Source organism: Nannobrachium achirus, assembly GCF_963921795.1.
Source record: "Nannobrachium achirus genome assembly, chromosome: 13".
Lineage (NCBI taxonomy): Eukaryota > Metazoa > Chordata > Actinopteri > Myctophiformes > Myctophidae > Nannobrachium > Nannobrachium achirus.
The window spans coordinates 61,414,252-61,432,886 of record NC_137833.1 but is presented as its reverse complement, the minus strand read 5'-3'; the positions used below and the strand labels follow the sequence as shown (position 1 = coordinate 61,432,886).

Genomic DNA, 18,635 nt, shown 5'->3' with positions numbered 1-18,635 from the left:
TGTGAACCTGCCATTTGTAACACAGTAAACACAGTACAATGTAACAAACACAGTGGCAAGTACTTCTGTTTCAGAGCATTACTGTAGTCCAGTGGTTCTCAACCTTTGAGTCTGGGAGTTTGAGCTTGTAGATGGGCTAGTTTCACAATATTTATCTGTGGAACGGAATCGAGCAGAATGTAATGCCTCAACTCCTACAGTCTAAGTGCTTATCAGGGTGGGGGGTCCCCAGTTCAAATATGATTGTTGCAGGGACGCCAGAGTAAGAACCACTGCTCTACTCCAGCAAATAATATATTACCGGTAAATACATATTTTCATGACAGATTGCAAGGATGAAACCAAAAAGCTCATGATGTTATATATTGTTTTTATTAGCCTTTTTAGTGTGTAGTCCACCTGAAATTGAAACCGTTATTCTAATAGTTTGTGCTGTAGCCAATACTGAAAATGGGTTGAGCAGCGCACACTCTCGACCAGAGCTAGGACATGGTTGTCCCGGATGTTTTAGGGTTCTGACATGTTCCCTGTGTTAGCTGATCTAATTTAGAAAGTTAGCAGACACTTATATCTGCAGAAGGGCAGCACGATTCTTGTAAATGATTATTTTTCTCCCTAGGATTTGGAAAATTATTCTCTCACTTTTATCTTATTTCCCAATTTGACTTATTAAAATAACAAGCTTATTACTGGGTGTACAGAGCACAGGCGAGGCAACATTAGAGTTGAAAGAGGCTTTAGAGTAGTCTAATATTAAAAAATGAGATCACATTGCTGTATGAATCGAGAGAGTAAATAATATTCCTGGGAGTTCCTTGTAAGCTGCTTCTTCTACGGCATCTCTTCAGAGGGCGATGTAGACAGTTGTACCGCTGTCTTCCCGCAGGACTGCTATGGACATCATCTTGGACATGGTGGATTATGTGATGTGTCAGCACCTTATGCAATTATAGACAAAGAGGAGGAAAAATGTTTCAGGGTACACAGATTTTTTACAATGACATTTCAAAATGTTGCCATAGCTTTTACCCCATTTCTAGTAATCACACCATGCAATAATGAGAATCCTAAACCAGTTTGCTAAAAAAAAAAAGAACAGATCTATAAGCTAACAACAGTAACACTGCATTTTACCATGTTACATATTTCATGTAATGTTGGGGGGTTGCTCTCGGGCACAAACCTCTTATCTCCATATTTAAACAGTTTTTTGTTTGTAAGTTTAAACCCTACTTTATAAAACAGTGTAGTACAAAAGAATAAAAAGTAACTGGCAAAAGTGCTGGATGATTACAATTTAGGCATTTAGCAGATTTTAATCCAAAGCGATGTACAATAAGCAGGTAATACAGTATATCAATATAATAGGATAATGTCAGTACATCAACAACAATATAACAAATGCATAGCAATATCAATCTAGAAAACAATAACATTTAGACCACGCACATCAGTAAAAAACATTTAAAAAAAAAACAATGCGATCTAGCTTCATGTATGGTCAATGAGGGAAGGGGAGTGTTACAGTACTGCTATGTGTTTTAATGGAGTTATGTGGATTCAGTTTGTTTATGAGTTTGTCTGAATAAAATATATTCTAGTGATTCACACACTTCACAGTTGTAAGTACCCAACGTTTGGTTGCCTACACTAGGAATCAGAGTGTAGTATCATCATCATCATCATCTTTTATAATAGCTCACGTTACATCATAATTACTGTGCAGCCACTGGGGGAGGGGTTGTTTGTCGATTCATATACATTATAATACAGTCCCCTCTGTTGACTTTTATCTCACCACTTTTGGGTGCCCCGCACATTTACATTAATGTTGGAACCGCACTGCTGTTACAGGCTAAAGATTAGCATCGCTAGCAATAACAATAGCCTAAAAGTAGTCCTACCTCTTGAAAGAATACACCTTGATATGAAGCCTCTCCACCCATTAGATGGATGATTCTAAAGACAAGAGATGACAACAAAATAAGTGTTACAAACATGAATCAAGTTGCAACCTTTGCTTGTACATTATACATTATGTTTCGTAGAGTGGCATTTTAATTCCAAACATACAGTACATACCTATGTTCTGCTTTACAAGGGACATTTAGCTTTGCATTGTGTCCATCAATCCTGCCATTACATCTCGGTGGAAGTCATCTGTTGTGAAATGTTTACTAATCACTACACAACCGCAGATTCATGTCCCATCGTTCTGCAGGCAGCAGCAGCACCCGGGGCTCGCTGCGTCGCTCGGCTTCATTCAATCATAACACCACGGTAAAACAACAATGCCATGTTGTTTCACCGACACAGTTGCACACGTTTCAAAACTTCTACAACTGCTCAGCATCACTGCGGTCATAACATCCCATCTTCTTACTACGTGACTTCCAACCAACAGCAACAAACAAACTAAAACAGCAACGCAGCGAGGATGTTATTATGGTTACGCTGTTAGCTTAGCTTTGGCTCTCTTCTCCAAGCGCTGCTTGCGCAAAGGATTATGGGTGCTGGAGGAAGTGAGGTTGGTGCTGTAGGAAGTGAGGTCATAGCTTCGCGTTTCCCAAAGAATGGAAATGTACCACAAAAATAAATTTCTTTTTTGTTTTCCAAGTTAGAATATGATAATATGGGGTTACAAAAGCCCTTGAAAACGACCGGAGCTCCCCTTTAAGTATTGACAGTTCAAGTGGTTAAAAGACAACTTTGTTTTTTTACAACAAGGGTTCATATTTTATTTAGATTGTAATTAGAGAAAAGAAAAAGTGAGTGTTAAAATGTTTTCATTTGCTTCGTTCTTTTGTTTTATCGCGTTCACCGTGCTAAAATGTGGGGCATGCTTACGCATGCATGCGTACAAGTGGCTAAATATGCCTTTTTAGACACAATAAGCCAGCAGTTTCTTTGTTATTTACAGTAACACTTCTAGCCCCCATAAGTCACATCCAACCATGAAAGGTTGCGTTGTATCTTGGGAATGGGCTTATTCTGTGTAAAATTACATATTTAGCCACTTGTACGCATGCCCCCAACCACTGAAATAAGAATCTCTTAAACAATTGAAAGAAGTAAATGAAATCATTTGAACACTCACCTTTTATATTCTTTAATTACAATCTAAAATATGAACCCTTGTTGTAAAAAACTAAAGTTGTCCTTTAAATATCTGAAAACACAAATTGACATGAATCCAAAATACACTGACGATTGTGCTGTCAAACAATGAAACTAGATGGAATCTATGAACAGGTTGTGGGGGTCCCTGCTTCATCTCTCTCTCAACTAAGGGGTCCTTGACCTGAAAATGTTGAAGACCCCTGGATTAATGGTTTCAAAGAACAGAGTGGGAGGAAGAGGAATTTGGATGTGAAAGGGACATATTATGAGTGTGTGTGTGGTTGTACTGTATGTGCACAAGCTTACTGTAGGCTGAAGGCGCCACAAACATTAGGATGGAATCAAAGCGTTAAGATGTCCTGAGGGTCTCTGAATGAAACTCTCTGTGCACCATACTTACTGTAAATATACTGTACATACACTGCATAAAATATAGGAGTCAGCAGGTTAGAATCAGCTGACCATTACATGCAGTGAGTGCTACAATTTTCAAATGACTATAGACTTGCTTTAAGACAAGGGTCTTCAACAGGGACCCCCTAGGGGGTTCTCAGAGTTACTACAGGGGGTCCTCCAAATCTTTGAGTGATAGAAACGTTTTTCTCCTTTTTATATTAACCACTTGAACCCTAGCCTCGCGTAGCCAGGCTTACTCATCTGCGAAGAGAAAAGCCTGGTGACAATAGAAGGCAGAAACCGTTCTAGGAGGTGGGGCTGAATTTTCCCGGAAGCTGTATTTTTTTTCACAGTGCGGTGTTCCTGCAAACGTATTCCCTGCACGAAAAAATCTGGTCTATGCGTATCTGAAAACACAAATTGACATGAATCCAAAATACACTGACGATTGTGCTGTCAAACAATGAAACTACCGGTATATGGAATCTATGAGAAGGTTGTGGGGGTCCCTGCTCCATCTCTCTCTCTCAACTAAGGGGTCCTTGGCCTGAAAACATTGAAGGAACCCTGCAGATACTTCAATACATGTTGTTCTGTGGTTTCTCCCAGGCTCACCCTGCCCCCTGCTGCCTCTGCCTGGTAACAACAGCAGGTACAAAGCCAACTCCATGGAGGTGCCAGACGTGGTGTCCTACCCTCTGCCCCAGTCCTCCTCCTCGTCCAGCTACTCTGGCGGTGGCCACGCCCCCAGCTCTGTGTCCATGGTGAGCGGCCTCCACTCCGACAAGATGAACTGCACGCGCATCTTCAACCTCTTCTGCCTGTACGGCAACATTGAGAAGGTGGGTGGATGACGACCGTTGAGCTGTTTGTTGCCTTGTGTGGTTGAGTTGACTCTGCCGTCGCTGTTTGAATGGGTTGGGCTGTCACAATTATTACATGATCGTCTAATCGCAATTATTTGATATAATCGCAATTATTTTGTCATAATCCCACGACCATAATAGACAGCGAACCTCTTCAATTATTTTTAAGCATCCTGCGCGATAGAATCACATTTACACTGCATCTAAAGACTCCACCTTTTGCACAAAAATCGTGCATTTTTACCCCAATGTTCCTAGCAGCTTCTCCTGAAGCTATTGTATTTGCACGATGCACACTTTGTAGAAAAGTAATGTGTGGGTTTAGTATGCAAATCTTTCCCCAGAGGTACTGCCACGCAATTTTCGTCAGCAAAGTATCAGGTTACAGGGACCGAGAGAGAGAGACAGAGAGAGAGAGAGAGAGAGAGATGAGGGGAGGGAGGAGGGGGGAGCAGCTAGCTAACAGCGTGCAGCAACGGACGCGAGCGAGCGAGAGAAAGAGAGAGAGAGGAGGGGAGAGGGGAGCTGCTAACAGCGTGCCGTGGAGGGACGCGACAGAGAGAAGAGAGAGAGAAATGAGGGGAGGGGATGGAGCAGCTAAGCGTTAACACAGCAGACCTCTCTATGAGCAGTACAATATCTAGAACAATATCTTCATTGTTGGTGTCAAAACATGAGGAACACATGCGTTCAGGTACGTCCCCGAACACAGACCAACAAAAGTAACAAGTAAAAGTACTCCAGCCCAGCCTTCTTCACAATGATCAAAGAAAAAGTCGCCAATTCAACAAGTAAAAGTACTCCAGCCTTCTTCACAATGATCAATGGACAATGATCGCCAGCAATAAGGATTGGAAGAAGTGTTGTTTTCTACAGTCACAGCTGCCGTTGGATCCACTTTCATGAAGCAATGTTTTGGTGTGTTGACTCAAAGCCGTGAAAAGGAAACATGTCAGACAGACGCAAGGTTTATATGCTGTTGCACACGCACGCGTGCGTGCACACACAGCGCGTATGGTACGAGTCCATTTGGTACCAGAGTGAAGTTTTTCGCGGAATAGGACTGCACCATGCTAAAAAGTAAAAGATATCCCTGCCGTCTCTCTCTCTCTCCCTGTCTCTCTCTGTCGATGTCAAGCTGTGTGTGTGTGTGTGTGTGTGTGTGTGTGTGTGTGTGTGTGTGTGTGTGTGTGTGTGTGTGTGTGTGTGTGTGTGTGTGTGTGTGTGTGTGTGTGTGTGTGTGTGTGTGTGTGTGTGTGTGTGTGCGTGCGTGCGTGCGTGCGCGCGCGCGCGCGCGCGCGCGCGCGCGCGTGCGTGCGTGTGCGTGCGAACGTACTGGGCTGTTACACCGCAAATGTTGACCTATAGAATCTGGTGACAATGATTGCGTTCACTGCATATAATATAAACAGACGTTAATAAAGTATTGGTGAGGCGATGACGTGGTGTAGGCCTATACTGTTCTCTCCAACCCCCCTCCTCCCTCCCATCCTCCCTCCATCCTCCCCCCATCGGTAAAAAAAAAAAAATGTGTAGGAAAGATTTGAGTGACTGTGAAAGAACTTTCTCCCAATGTAAGATTAAGACATCATACTTTATATAAACCCTATTATATTAAGCCTAAACGGTTCTGCCGCTGTGTAGAACTGTTTTTAACAGTTTTTTACTTTAAAAGTAGGACCCCCAAAGGAGGACCATACAGATGTATTTAGATGTATTTCCTTTTGATTTTAAATCACATTTCATTTGTACATTTCCTTCATAAATACAGGGAAATACATATACATTTCACCCCTTTAAGACAGTTTTTCAGTTGCTTGATTCAGATTTAGATATTTGATATTAATTGTATTAGACACACCCCTTACAACACATTGTTACTTCAAACAACTTCACACTTTGGAAACAAATGCCTATTTAACATTGATGGCAACAACATTGGTTACCTGTCCACTGGACCTGTATTCGTCTGCATGGATTACATTGCATATATATATATATACAGTGTGTATATATATACATTTGTTTAAATCTCTGTGGCAAAAAATAGCGGTCGACAGAGATCTCCATATATGGACAAATCAATTTGATTGCTGGTATACGGCGAGGGCCCCCGGAGGGGGCCCGAGCTCTAGATTTGAGGGCCCCCGAAGGGGGCCCGAAATTCTAGTTGTCATAATCGTGAATGTTGAAAAATGTTTTTCAGAACATTTTCAGAAATAGTGGAAATAGCAGATCTACAAGCATTGTGAGCTTGTAGATCGGCTATTTCCACTATCAATGTTATTTTTTTTAAGTATAAAGTTGTCAAATATGTCAGTAATTTCTTTGTATATTTAGGTTATGTGTCATATCTGCCATGTGCAACTTCAAAGCCTAAATGCCAAACATAAATGTAATTATCAATGACAAAAACACAATTAAATCGTTAATCGCAATTATTTGAGTGACAATTAATCGTCATGTAAAATGTCATGATCGTGACAGCCCTATGAATGGGTGAATGCAATGCACATTGTATGTGTTTTGGATGAATGCGCTATACTGTAGAAATGCAGACCATTTACCATACCCAGCACATTATCTTTACACATTTTCACACATTTCAACATGGTCTACCCTGAGATAAGCAGACTAGCAGTGTTGTCTATCCACTACAGTTTGCGAAGCTGATATATACAGTACCTAATATGCAGCATATTAGGTAGGCAACCAACTCTTTTGGATCTACCAGATTGGGCTTTCACTGCCAGGTATTAATTAATTAACTCAGTAGCTTCTGACATGGTTTTTGAGCGGTGGTCACACCATCTCCATAGCGTGGCCGTGTGTGTAGGTATGTGGGTGGGTATGTGGGTATGTGGGTGGGTCTGTGGGTCTGTATGTAGCCTCATGTGGTGTAGTACCTTTTATGACCACACATGTTAAGGGAGGGGCGCTGTTTTCAGGCCAGGCCAGGCACACACACACACACACGCACACACACACACACACACACAGGGGGGAAGGGGGGGAGGGGGGAGGGGGGGGGGGGGGGGGGTTGGTGGGTAAACCACCGCTCAGTTCACACGGGTGTGATTTTTAGCTTCTGACATGGTTTTTCAGTGTTTTTGACGGCTATGAACGCACCCATGTGACCAGATGTAAACAGAAGCACATCCGTGCTTTAGTTATGGTCCATAGAAAAGGGGTTTGTTTTGACCAAGAACACGATCTCGGACATTTTCTGAAGTTCATAACATTGGTATGGATGGAACAGGATTTTCTTTCAGTCCATTTCCTTTTATCTGTCTGTAAAAAGTGCCCTCTCCAGACCATGAATGCAGTTTTTACTATGGTGAAAGAAAAGCAAATGCCCTCTTTCCATGCCATACCTGATGGCAGCATTCAAGAGAATTACCTTGTCCAAACTCTCCTGAACTTGAATGCAGCATCTTATGTTGAAAGAATTGCCCTCTCTGTGTAGAAATGCCTTTACGCCACATCTCCAGTATTGACTTGATTATGCTTAGTTCAGTGTGGTGTCAAGCACCGAAAATAGCCGACCTCCAAGCTCACAACGTGTCGCAGCGCGACACGTTGTCAGCTTGGAGGTCTGCTATTTTCAATATTTTCGCCAAAAGGCCCTTTTTAGAAATTTTAGCCCCTGGCTCTCTAACATTCTCTGTACGTTCCTGTGTGTGCTACGCTAGGTGAAGTTCATGAAGAGTGTCCCTGGGACAGCGCTGGTGGAGATGGGAGACGAATACGCAGTGGACCGGGCCATCACACACCTCAACAGCATCAAGCTGTTTGGGAAGAGGCTCAACGTGTGGTGAGGAGGAGTCGCACCCTCAAGGGTCCATTGCTACGCTCAATAGGCCTAGAATTATTGAAGGCTTTAACCAGTGAAAAATAGCAGATATACAAGCTCACAGCGCGGCACCGAGTGCCGCGCTGCGAGCTTGTAGATCTGCTATTTTTGAAAAAGTCGTGAAAATCTGTGCAAATCTTTGAATATATGTATTTTCAAAGCGAACGTTTGTAACTCAAATGTTGCTTCTGGGGGGTCCCTGGAACTAGATATTTTGAGATGGGGGGTCCGTGGCCAAATAAATATCAGTTTGGGGGTCCTTCACATGAAAATGTTTGAGCACCACTGACATAGTAGTCTCTCAAGAACAGACTACTAACTGAGCTCCAGTTAAGTGAAAAGGACCTTTTCTTTGACGATGGCTGGCCAGATTGCTGACATAGAAACATAGGTTTTTCAAAAAACCTTAGAAGGATTCAAAAGACACTTATAGAATCGGGTCGAAATTCGAATTTTCACAATGTTTCAACAATAGCAGATCTATAAGCTCGCAGCTATGAGCTTGTATATCTGCTATTTTTCAATAGTTAAAGCATACAATTATGATACACAATAATGTGTACCCGTTCTAAATGGGTTAACACACTCTCATTTACTTACATACACATTACACACACACAGTTTAGTTTAGTTTATTTGATCAGCTCACAGTAGCAAACATTTCTACAAGTCTTAAGGCCCATTCCCACTGGGCCAGATAACAGATATCTGGAGATATTTCTCCAGATATTTTTCCATTCAAAGTGGATGGTAGATACAGATAAAAAATATATATACCACAGATATTTGCCACAGATACTTTTATCTGTGGCAAAAAAACGTTTTATCTGTATCTACCATCCACTTTGCATGGAGAAATATCTGGAGAAATATCTCCAGATATCTGTTATCTGGCCCAGTGGGAATGGGCCTTTACATCCACAAAAGCATAAGAGAACAGTAGCACTGTTTGAGATTTTCAAAAGGAATAGGCTGAAGCTATAAACCTTATGAATGCCTATCCTACGTATCGTTACTGTCTGGTCAAAACCTCCCAACTCCATTTTTGAGGATTTCGATTTTTTGGCATAAATCATGGCTATTGAACACCCTTTACGTCTGAGTGTTGGTTAAAATAATATTGAACCAATGGAAAGTAGTAAAAAGTGCTTGGGACAAAACCTACTAACTCTACACTTTCTGCCAAACCAGCTAACTCCACCTGTTTGTCCAACTCCTATTTTTTTATTATTATTATTATAAATATGTGCTATTGAACACCCTTTATGTCTTTGTGTTGGTTAAAATATTATTGAACCAATGAAAAGTAGTGAAAAGCCCTTCGGTCAAAACCTCCTAACTCCACTTGAGCTCATTTTCCCGTAAATGAACATTTTGGAGTTAGGAGGTTTTGGCCCGACAGCAGAGATATTCATGGTTTAAAGTAACAGTTCACCTCTGGGACAACCAGATCTTATTTTATTGTTGTTTGGGACACGATCAACACAATCCTGGTTTAATTTTTGTGTTCAATCTGTGTTTTTAGATATTGTAGTATTTCAGCATGCTACAAAGCATCATTATCATGCATTTTGCATCATATGATGCTTTGTAGCATCTTTAGAGTTAGTCTTTTGTTTTTAATTGTAAGATATTTTTTACAGTGTTTAACCCATTTAGAACGGGTACACATTATTGTGTATCATTATTTTATGCTTTAACTATTGAAAAATAGCAGATATACAAGCTCACAGCGCGGCACCGAGTGCCGCGCTGTGAGCTTGTAGATCTGCTATTTTTGAAAAATTGTGAAAATTAGAATTTTGACCCGATTCTATAAGTGTCTTTTGAATCCTTCTAAGGTTTTTTGAAAAAACCTATGTTTCTATGTCTTTGGCCACGGACCCGCATCTCAAAATATTTAGTACCAGGGACCACCCAGAAGCAAAATTTGAGTTACAAACGTTCGCTATGAAAATACCTATATCCAAAGATTTGCACACATTTTCAAGATTTTTTCAAAAATAGCAGATCTACAAGCTCGCACCGTGGCACCGTGAGCTTGTATATCTGCTATTTTTCACTGGTTAAAGCATTCAATAATTCTAGGCCTAAAATGTATTTCTTCTGTCAAACTATTCCAAATCTTTACCCCACAAACAGAAATGCACAGACTCTTTTGAGTACATGGTTTAATCAGATGGTGTACGTGTGTCCAGTGTGTCTAAGCAGCATGCAGTGATTCCCAGCCAGGTGTTTGAGCTGGAGGACGGCAGCAGCAGCTATAAGGACTTTGCCATGACCAGGAACAACCGCTTCAGCAGCGTGGGCCAGGCCTCCAAGAACATCATCCAGCCCCCGTCTGCAGTGCTGCACTACTACAACGTACCGCCCTGCATCTCACAGGACCACCTGCTGCAAGTGAGTACACAGATGTCTAGGGCTGTCACCATTATGACATTTTACGTGACGATTAATTGTCACTCAACTAATTGCGATGAACTCTTTTACCACTTCGGACGTTCCCGTTCGCCCCAATTTTGACCCTAGCTCGTTGCCAATACGAACCCTTGTCTGATGACTGTAAGCTGATGAGGGGTCGCGCGGGTGTGTACAGTAAAAACATCTCCCGTAACGCTGCTTTCAAATCTCCACCACACGTAAACATCAATGATGTCCAATTCACTTCCTGGCTGTTCTCTGTGGACCTGATCTAGATTATGCATTTCTATGCTCTGAACGACGGCAAGCAGAGCGGCCCAATTCATAAGGCTGCCCTCTGCCGCCAGCTTGGCTAAAGTACACATCTAATAGGTCCAGTTAAAAAAAAATCGTTTGGAAATAATTAATAAATCTTTTTCTATAACATCGCAAAGGTAAGCTGCTTTTTGCTGGCAATAAATAATAAATCTGGCAGTAGAACTGTTTTAATTATGTTTTTGTCGTTGAAAATTACATTTCTGTTTGGCTTTTAGTCTTTGAAGTTGCACATGGCAGATATGACACATAACCTAAATATACAAAGAAATTACATATTTTACATAACTTTCTACCAGGCTCACCCAACACTTTAAAAGAACATTGATAGTGGAAATAGCCGATCTACAAGCGCACAACGCGTCACGTTGTGAGCTTGTAGATCTGCTATTTCCACTACGTTTTGAAAGTGTTTGAAACTATATTAACATTTCTCAACATGTAAACGATTATGACGATTATGCAAAATATTTGCGATTACCTCAAATAATTACGATTAGACGATTGTGTAATAATTGTGACAGCCCTGCAGATATCCTCTTGAATGTTTGGTGATAAATAAAATAGAAATCAAGATTCAGTTATTGTGGAGCAAAGATAAGCTGCCTTTTTTTGTGATAAAAACACTCTCAGTGTAGCTCTGGCACGAGTGTAAGAAACACACATTGTCTTGGTCTATTCCATTATTGGATGATAATTTATTATGGATTGTACTGTAGAGGTGCAAAAGTTACAAATACATACCTGTAATACTGATAATGTGAATGGAATAATCGAGACAAAATGTTGTTTCCTTAGCGTCCTTAAATAGCAATAATTTAAAAAAATAGTGAATCTTCTTACTTGTAGATCGGCTATTTTTGTAAGACACTGTCAACAAAGTATAGAACGGCAATAATCACATTGATTGATTTAGTTGAAAATATATGCAGCCCTAACAGAGTGATGATCTGATGTGTTTTTACAGCTCTGCTCTGAGCATGATGTGCCTGGCTTTGTCAAGTTCAAGATGTTTGATGCAAAGCGTAAGTTGTTCAACTCATTCTTTACTTACTTTACTTAACTCATTTCCTGCTATCCCCGCCGAAACCGGAGATTTCCCGCTGTACCGCCCTGCCATGCCCGTAGATCCCGGAAATTTAATCTTTATGAAACAATTAAAAGTATGGTCGCTGGGGCGCCCGCTGGCCTGGTGGTCAAGGCGCATACCACATACTAGACTATGATGCCTGCTGGCGTCGCCGGTTCAATTCCCGATCCGGACGACCTTTGCCACATGTCACTTCCCATCTCTCTCCCCATTTCCTGTCAGCCTACTGTCCTATCAAATAAAGGCATGAAAAAAAAAGCCCCAAAAAAAAAAGAAAAAAAAGTATGGTCGCTGTTTATAACCGATTCGAACTCTTTAGGCCCGCCTCCTAACTGTATCCGGTCGTAGTTCTTGTTTGACCGGATCTAGGTTTCCGTATCCGGTCTAAGGCCCAATCGTAGCTCCGCTCCCATAGGTTTCCATTGTAAACAAGGAAGCTGCCTGCACGGCCATAACATGTTATTTTTTTCACGCAGATTTTTTTATTTGGAAGCTGTTTGATTCTTTTACCCGCCTGGCATATGATCTGCTATGTGCGCGACGTGACCTCGCAGGACCATAGCGCACAGCTCGGCCTTTTACATGAGTTTTTCTGTAAACAGTGGCAGATACAGCCTGACAACGGATATTTCTTTTTCAAACGGGATTGTTTTTTGCAAAAGCTATGGTCCGGTCTACAACGCTGGTACATGTTACATGCACAGATCGTGCGCGATGCGCGCACATGCCCACGTTAAAAGGTAAGGACAATTTGGCAGTGGCTTAGTTCAGCTATGTTTAAAATGTCAGCGAAAAAGTTTACTTAATTAAGTTTAGAAAGAGAACAGCTAAATTCAGTCAAGAAATTAAATCGGCTGAAGTGGCCGCCCAGCCGTGCTGTTAATTCCAATAAAGCATGGTCTGCTGTGCTTTATTAGTTGCTATGCCAACATGTGTTGCATTCAGAGAGCATGAGTTTTCTTTGGTTGTCCTGTCTTTATTCCTATTCGTATGTATAAGTATATGACTGATAAACTGTACATTGTGTAAAATCAATATCCTAGAAGACATACTTGATTATGAGTACCGGTACATCAGTTACATTTTCAATTACATGTTATTATAGTGCCGAATCACAAGGTTTTCTCAAGACACTTTACAGCAGAGGTATTCAACAGGGGGTCCTCAGAGTTACTACACCAGGTCCATCAAATCTTTGAGTGATAGAACGTTTTTTCTTTTTTTTACTTTTTTATATTAGCCACTTGAATCCTAGTGTCAATATTCTGAGAACTTTAGCCAAAAATAGCAAAGCTTGTAGATCGGCTATTTTCGGCAAAGAGCTTTAGTGCAGAGGGGAAAAAGAGCAGACTAAGTACAGAGTGAAAGGTCAAGTTTATTAAGTACAAAATACACTCATGATCGTGCTGTCAAAATGATTAAACTATATGGAATCTATGAAAAGGTTGTGGGGGTCCCTGCTTCATCTCTCTCTCAACTAAGGGGTCCTTGGCCTGAACACATTGAAAGTCCCTGCTTTACGGTACACTTTGAGCAGAGACCAGCCCACCACCCACCCTGAATAAACATTGTTGTGTGATTGTACCACAAAAAAAATCCTATTTAACAGGAAGAAACCTCAGGCAGAAGCAGGCTCTAGGGTGGACGGCCATCTGCCATGATGACCAAGGCCGATGACCTTGGCTTGGCCCTCATTGTTAAACATATATCAGACACTCTTCTTTATTGTTCCTCTTCTCCCATCCTCTCCTTTCTTATGTCCTGTGTCTGTTCTCTGCAGCCTCCTCTAAGACCATCTCTGGCTTGTTGGAGTTTGACAACAAGACCCAGGCGGTGGAGGTACTGACAGTCCTCAACCACTACCAGATCAGAATCCCCAGTAAGTGTGTTCTACTGTACCGTATGTGTCTGAGAGAGTAAGAGGGTTTACTGTATGTACATCAGGGGTGGGCAACCACCGCTTTGCCATTCTGATTAGGCCTACCTGCTAGATCAAAAACTCGCAACCCAAATACACATAATGGCTGATTTATATTTTGTAGCGCGTCAAGCACCGAAAATAGCATATCGACAAGCTTGTGAGCTACTGTATGTATAATGGAATATGTAACTATATAACTCAGGCTTAACACTTATGCTGCCGTTGACAGTCTGGACCGTCATTGAAAGGGTTAACTAGATGCTGCCATTGACAGTCCTCACCATCAAACTCCCTGTAAATACAGTAAAGCTGTTATGACTTACTGTACGTCTGGGCTGTCCACTCCAGTGGTGATCGCTAATGTCCGCGATTTGTTTACAACGTGCGTTGGCGTGCACGCGAAGTGGAGCTCCTCCATAGAAATCCATTGATCTTGCAATAAAGAGACTTCATTTACTCGAAAAAATACATTTTGATCCCAAGGCTGGCAGGTTTCATGCTAAAAATGCACTTGCATGACGGCCGCCATGACTCCCTCTCGTCAACACAGTAGTCCTAGATGGGGGCAATCAGCGCAAATTCCCACCCGGCCCTTCAAAATAAGAGCGGATGCGTGTGTGTGTGTGTGTGTGTGCGCATGCCTTAGTGCACAATGTCTAACACTGCGCGTGTCTATTGTATTTTCAGATGGGTCAAACCCGTACACCCTGAAGTTGTGTTTCTCAACTTCATCCCATTTATAAAAAAATAACAAAACATGAACCAGAGCAGCGAGTATGCAGTCAGATGCCTGCACACTGTCTGAGCTCAGACAGCCCAAGAGATGAACAACAGAAAGTCAAATGGATGCAAAACATTGAGGGTTCTGAAGAAGAGAAGAAAGTACTAGGAAGCTGTACAGATGAGAAGCTGTACAGATGAAGATGGGGAAAAGCAAAGAAGACCAACATCAAGCCACCGGAAGACCATCTTCTGTTGGTTGGTTCATTTGTTGTCAATCTTAGCACTGATACAAAGAGACATACAATCTAAAACACGTTCCCTATCCAATAATGCTGTAACTAAGTATAAGTTTGGTGATGGACAAAATGACTGATTTGTTGATGGGCAAAGAAATATGCTCAATTTTGTTTTATTAGTTTTGTGGTGATTATAGATGTCTAGGTGATGGTGATATTAAGTATTTGTAAGTCTTTTTTTAAGACTTCTCTTTAACATTATGTTTTAAGAGCTGACTTGGGGGTCCCTCCCCCCTTTTTTTGAATTTGCGAAACTGGCCCAATTAAGTTTTATTAAGTCAAACTGAGGTGCACCTCCCCCGATTGACACTAGAGCGTTTCAAAAGACGTGCAGGGAAATGAGGAGGAACTTTTTTTTTTCCTGAATGAAAAACATGTACAGTTATAACGTAGAATTAGATACACCTTTTCTGCCTGTACAATGAATAAAACACATGCCTTGCTTTGGAATGTTCAGTAAACTATTGTTTGTCAACTCAAATCGCACAAACCTGCTTACACACACGCACACACTCACTCACTCACACACACACTGCACTGCACTGCACTGCACAGCACACAGATTCCCATTCGCATGCAACAACATAATGTATATACTTATCACATACATAGCCTTTATCTGCCTTGGGTGAGGGGAGTAATAAAAGAACGGAGAGTGGTAAGATTGTGCTTAGGGCTGTCACGATTATTACATTTTACATGACGATTAATTGTCACTCAAATAATTGCGATTAACGATTTAATTGTGTTTTTGTCGTTGACAATTACATTTCTTTTTGGCTTGTAGGCTTTGAAGTTGCACATGGTAGATTTGACACATAACCTAAATAATTTCTATTAAGGACAACATTACATTAAAAAGAACATTGATAGTCGCGTTGTGAGCTTGAAGATCTGCTATTTCCACAATTCTTTTAAATGTTTGAACATGTATGAACATTTTTCAACATGTAAACGATTATGACGATTATCCCAAAATAATTGCGATTATGTCAAATAATCGCGATTAGACGATTATGTAATGATTGTGACAGCCCTAACTGTGCTGATCAGTTAGCAGCCATATCTTGCCTAGTATGGCAGCTGTAAAAGTTCCACTGTGCTGAACCGGCACTATTCTATTGCTGACTCAATTTCCAGTTTACTGGAAACACATTTGGTACAAGAAGTGATTGTAAATACTTATAGAAAGATGTAAGGATTGAGGAGATTACTATTGCGTATGCTTTGACCAAAATGCCACTCAGCAGCTGAGGGAAATCATTACTGCCTCATCCACAGATAGATTGGCACAGGGACTTATCTCAACATCAGTGGTTCTCAAAACATTTTAAAGGACTTTGTTTTTTTACAAGGGTTCATATTTTAGATTGTAATTAGAGCAAAGAAAAGATGAGTGTCACGTTTTCATTTACTGCTATCTATCGTTTTAGGCATTTTAGCGAGTGGCTACAAGTGCGTACAAGTGGCTAAATGTGTCTTTTTAGACACAATAAGCCCATTCCCAACATGCAATCCTTCATGGTTAGGTGTGATTTATGGGGGCTAGTAGTGTTACTGTACATAGTAATAAAGAATGTGTAGGCTCATCGTGTCTAAAATATATATATTTAGCCACTTTATGCCCCCACCCACTGATATCAAACTCGCTAAAATGGATAAAATGATATAAAGCAGTAAATGAAAACATTCTATTACACTAAAGCCCTTTGTACACAGGACAGTTGTGTTTTTTTTTTCGTTTGCTGCATGAATAAAACTCATTGGATTTGGTGTGCAATGCTGTGCGGAATCGGCGCTGCAGATCCCAAAAGCAGTCATAAAAGGAGTGATGAGTTTTTTACCGCATGCGACAAGACGCACGAATCGAACTGGGTTTGATCAAGAAAAACGCACGGCCGCAGCCACTCGTCGCACGGCTAATTCGGATCCGGTGTGCATGACGTCGTAGAGAATCATCGTTTTCTTTTTTTTAAATTAAATTGTCCGTTTTATCCGTGCGGATAAACGCGCCTGTGTGCAAAGAGCTTAACACTCATCTTTTCTTTTCTCTAATTACAATGTAAAATATGAACACCTGTTCATATTTTTTTTCGTAGAAAAACAAAGTTGTCCTTTAATTTCAAGGACCCCCATAACTCCGAGTCACAGACCTGTAAGGGTCCATTTGGAAGCCCCTCAAGGAAACCTGGGGGTCCCTGGACAGTGGACCCCACTTTGAGAACCTACATTGATCTGTGAGCAGGGGCCTACTGCTTCCAGCTGTCACAACTGCTAGATTTCCATCTCCCAATAAATAATCTGAAAGTAGGTAACAACTAAAAAGTTCCCTGCAAATATGTAGTCTCTCCCAAATCTTGGGTGAAATGTATTTAGTAATAAGTTGGGGGCTGGCACTTTACCTATACACAGCATGGTATATTACAGATACTGACTATCATATCTGGTTATTACTTTTTGATTGATTGAATACTTTTAAGAGTTTGAAACAGTGGCACTGATCTCACCTATCTCACCATTTATGTTTTTACACTGTTGCTCTGCTACACATTAAGCCTAATTTATATTTTGTCATACTCTATTGCTTTTTTGTGAAACTGTCATATGATAAAGTATGAATGAGGCTTTTGATGTTTACATTCAGTTTTTGTGTGTATGTTTGAAGGGCTATACTTTGTCAGTGATGAGTAGTTCTACTGTTATTTCTCTATTGTAAATACCAACTCGTCACTGTCGGGCAGAAACCTTGTATCTCCAAGTTTCAAATGTGTAAAATTTTTCGCAAAGCAAAGCCCTGCTTCATCATTTGTGTGCTTGTAGATCTGCTGTTTTCACTAGTTTAAATAATTTTAAAAATGATAAATACAAAACAAACTGTTTTGGACATACAAGGTTTCCCCCCGACAACAACAAACTATACATTTAGTTGACCTCATTTGTCAAACCATTGTTTAAAATTAATGCATTCAGTTAAGTTTATATCTGTCATGATGAAGGCCACTTTTCATTACAGGCATATGGACATTTGCCCAGAAAAGCACAGTCTTAAAAAGGACCGTATAAGTTATATGGAATCTTTTACTGATTTAGTATGAGTCCAGTTATAGGCTTTACATTACTGATGACAATCTTCTTTAAGCATACCATGCCTTCTTATTATTCATTTTGGAATCATTACATGATTTACCTTTTATATTTTATTTCTTTTTCCCTGCATGATGAAGTCATACATGTTAGAAATATGTTCATAAAACGTCTTCTCCAGGGACTATGATTGGTTAGAGTCTAGCCGATTATAGAGCCAGAGTGTCCGACATTCACTGGTCGTCACAATGGTATTGTGTCAAGCCAGATAGCCATGTTCAACATGTTGGTTGGTAATTACAATATGTGGGTACTGTGTCAAGCCAAATTATAGCCCTGTCAGATATATTCGCTGGTAGTTAAAATAAGTGGGTGTATTGTTTCAAGTCAGATAGCCCTATCCAACATATTTTCTGGTAACTTATACGTGGTATTGTGTCAGCTCAGAGAGCACCAAACATGTTTCACTGGTAGTCACCCAAGGGACCGTACTCAAGTTCCCTCAGAGGGAACATAGGGTTGAGGGAACATGGGCATGACCCCGTCACGC

The 18,635-nt window shown here is 40.8% G+C and overlaps 1 protein-coding gene and 1 long non-coding RNA gene across 2 annotated transcripts in view; one reads left to right on the top strand and one right to left on the bottom strand.

Moving 5' to 3' along the window:
• Positions 1–15,339, top strand: part of hnrnpll (heterogeneous nuclear ribonucleoprotein L like) — a 58,411-nt gene extending 43,072 nt beyond the window's left edge. The window contains exons 9-14 of the mRNA XM_080741014.1: positions 4,126–4,358; positions 8,075–8,196; positions 10,434–10,635; positions 11,939–11,996; positions 13,842–13,940; positions 14,670–15,339. Coding sequence (XP_080597140.1) covers positions 4,126–4,358; positions 8,075–8,196; positions 10,434–10,635; positions 11,939–11,996; positions 13,842–13,940; positions 14,670–14,725 — 770 coding nt within the window. The 3' untranslated portion in view covers positions 14,726–15,339. The remainder of the gene's footprint in view (positions 1–4,125; positions 4,359–8,074; positions 8,197–10,433; positions 10,636–11,938; positions 11,997–13,841; positions 13,941–14,669) is intronic.
• Positions 264–2,504, bottom strand: LOC308297559. Its single transcript, XR_013962668.1, has 3 exons — positions 2,083–2,504; positions 1,905–1,959; positions 264–938 (listed from the first exon to the last, which is right to left on the bottom strand). It is a non-coding gene; the product is annotated as an uncharacterized lncRNA (long non-coding RNA).
• Positions 15,340–18,635: the final 3,296 nt, after the last annotated feature.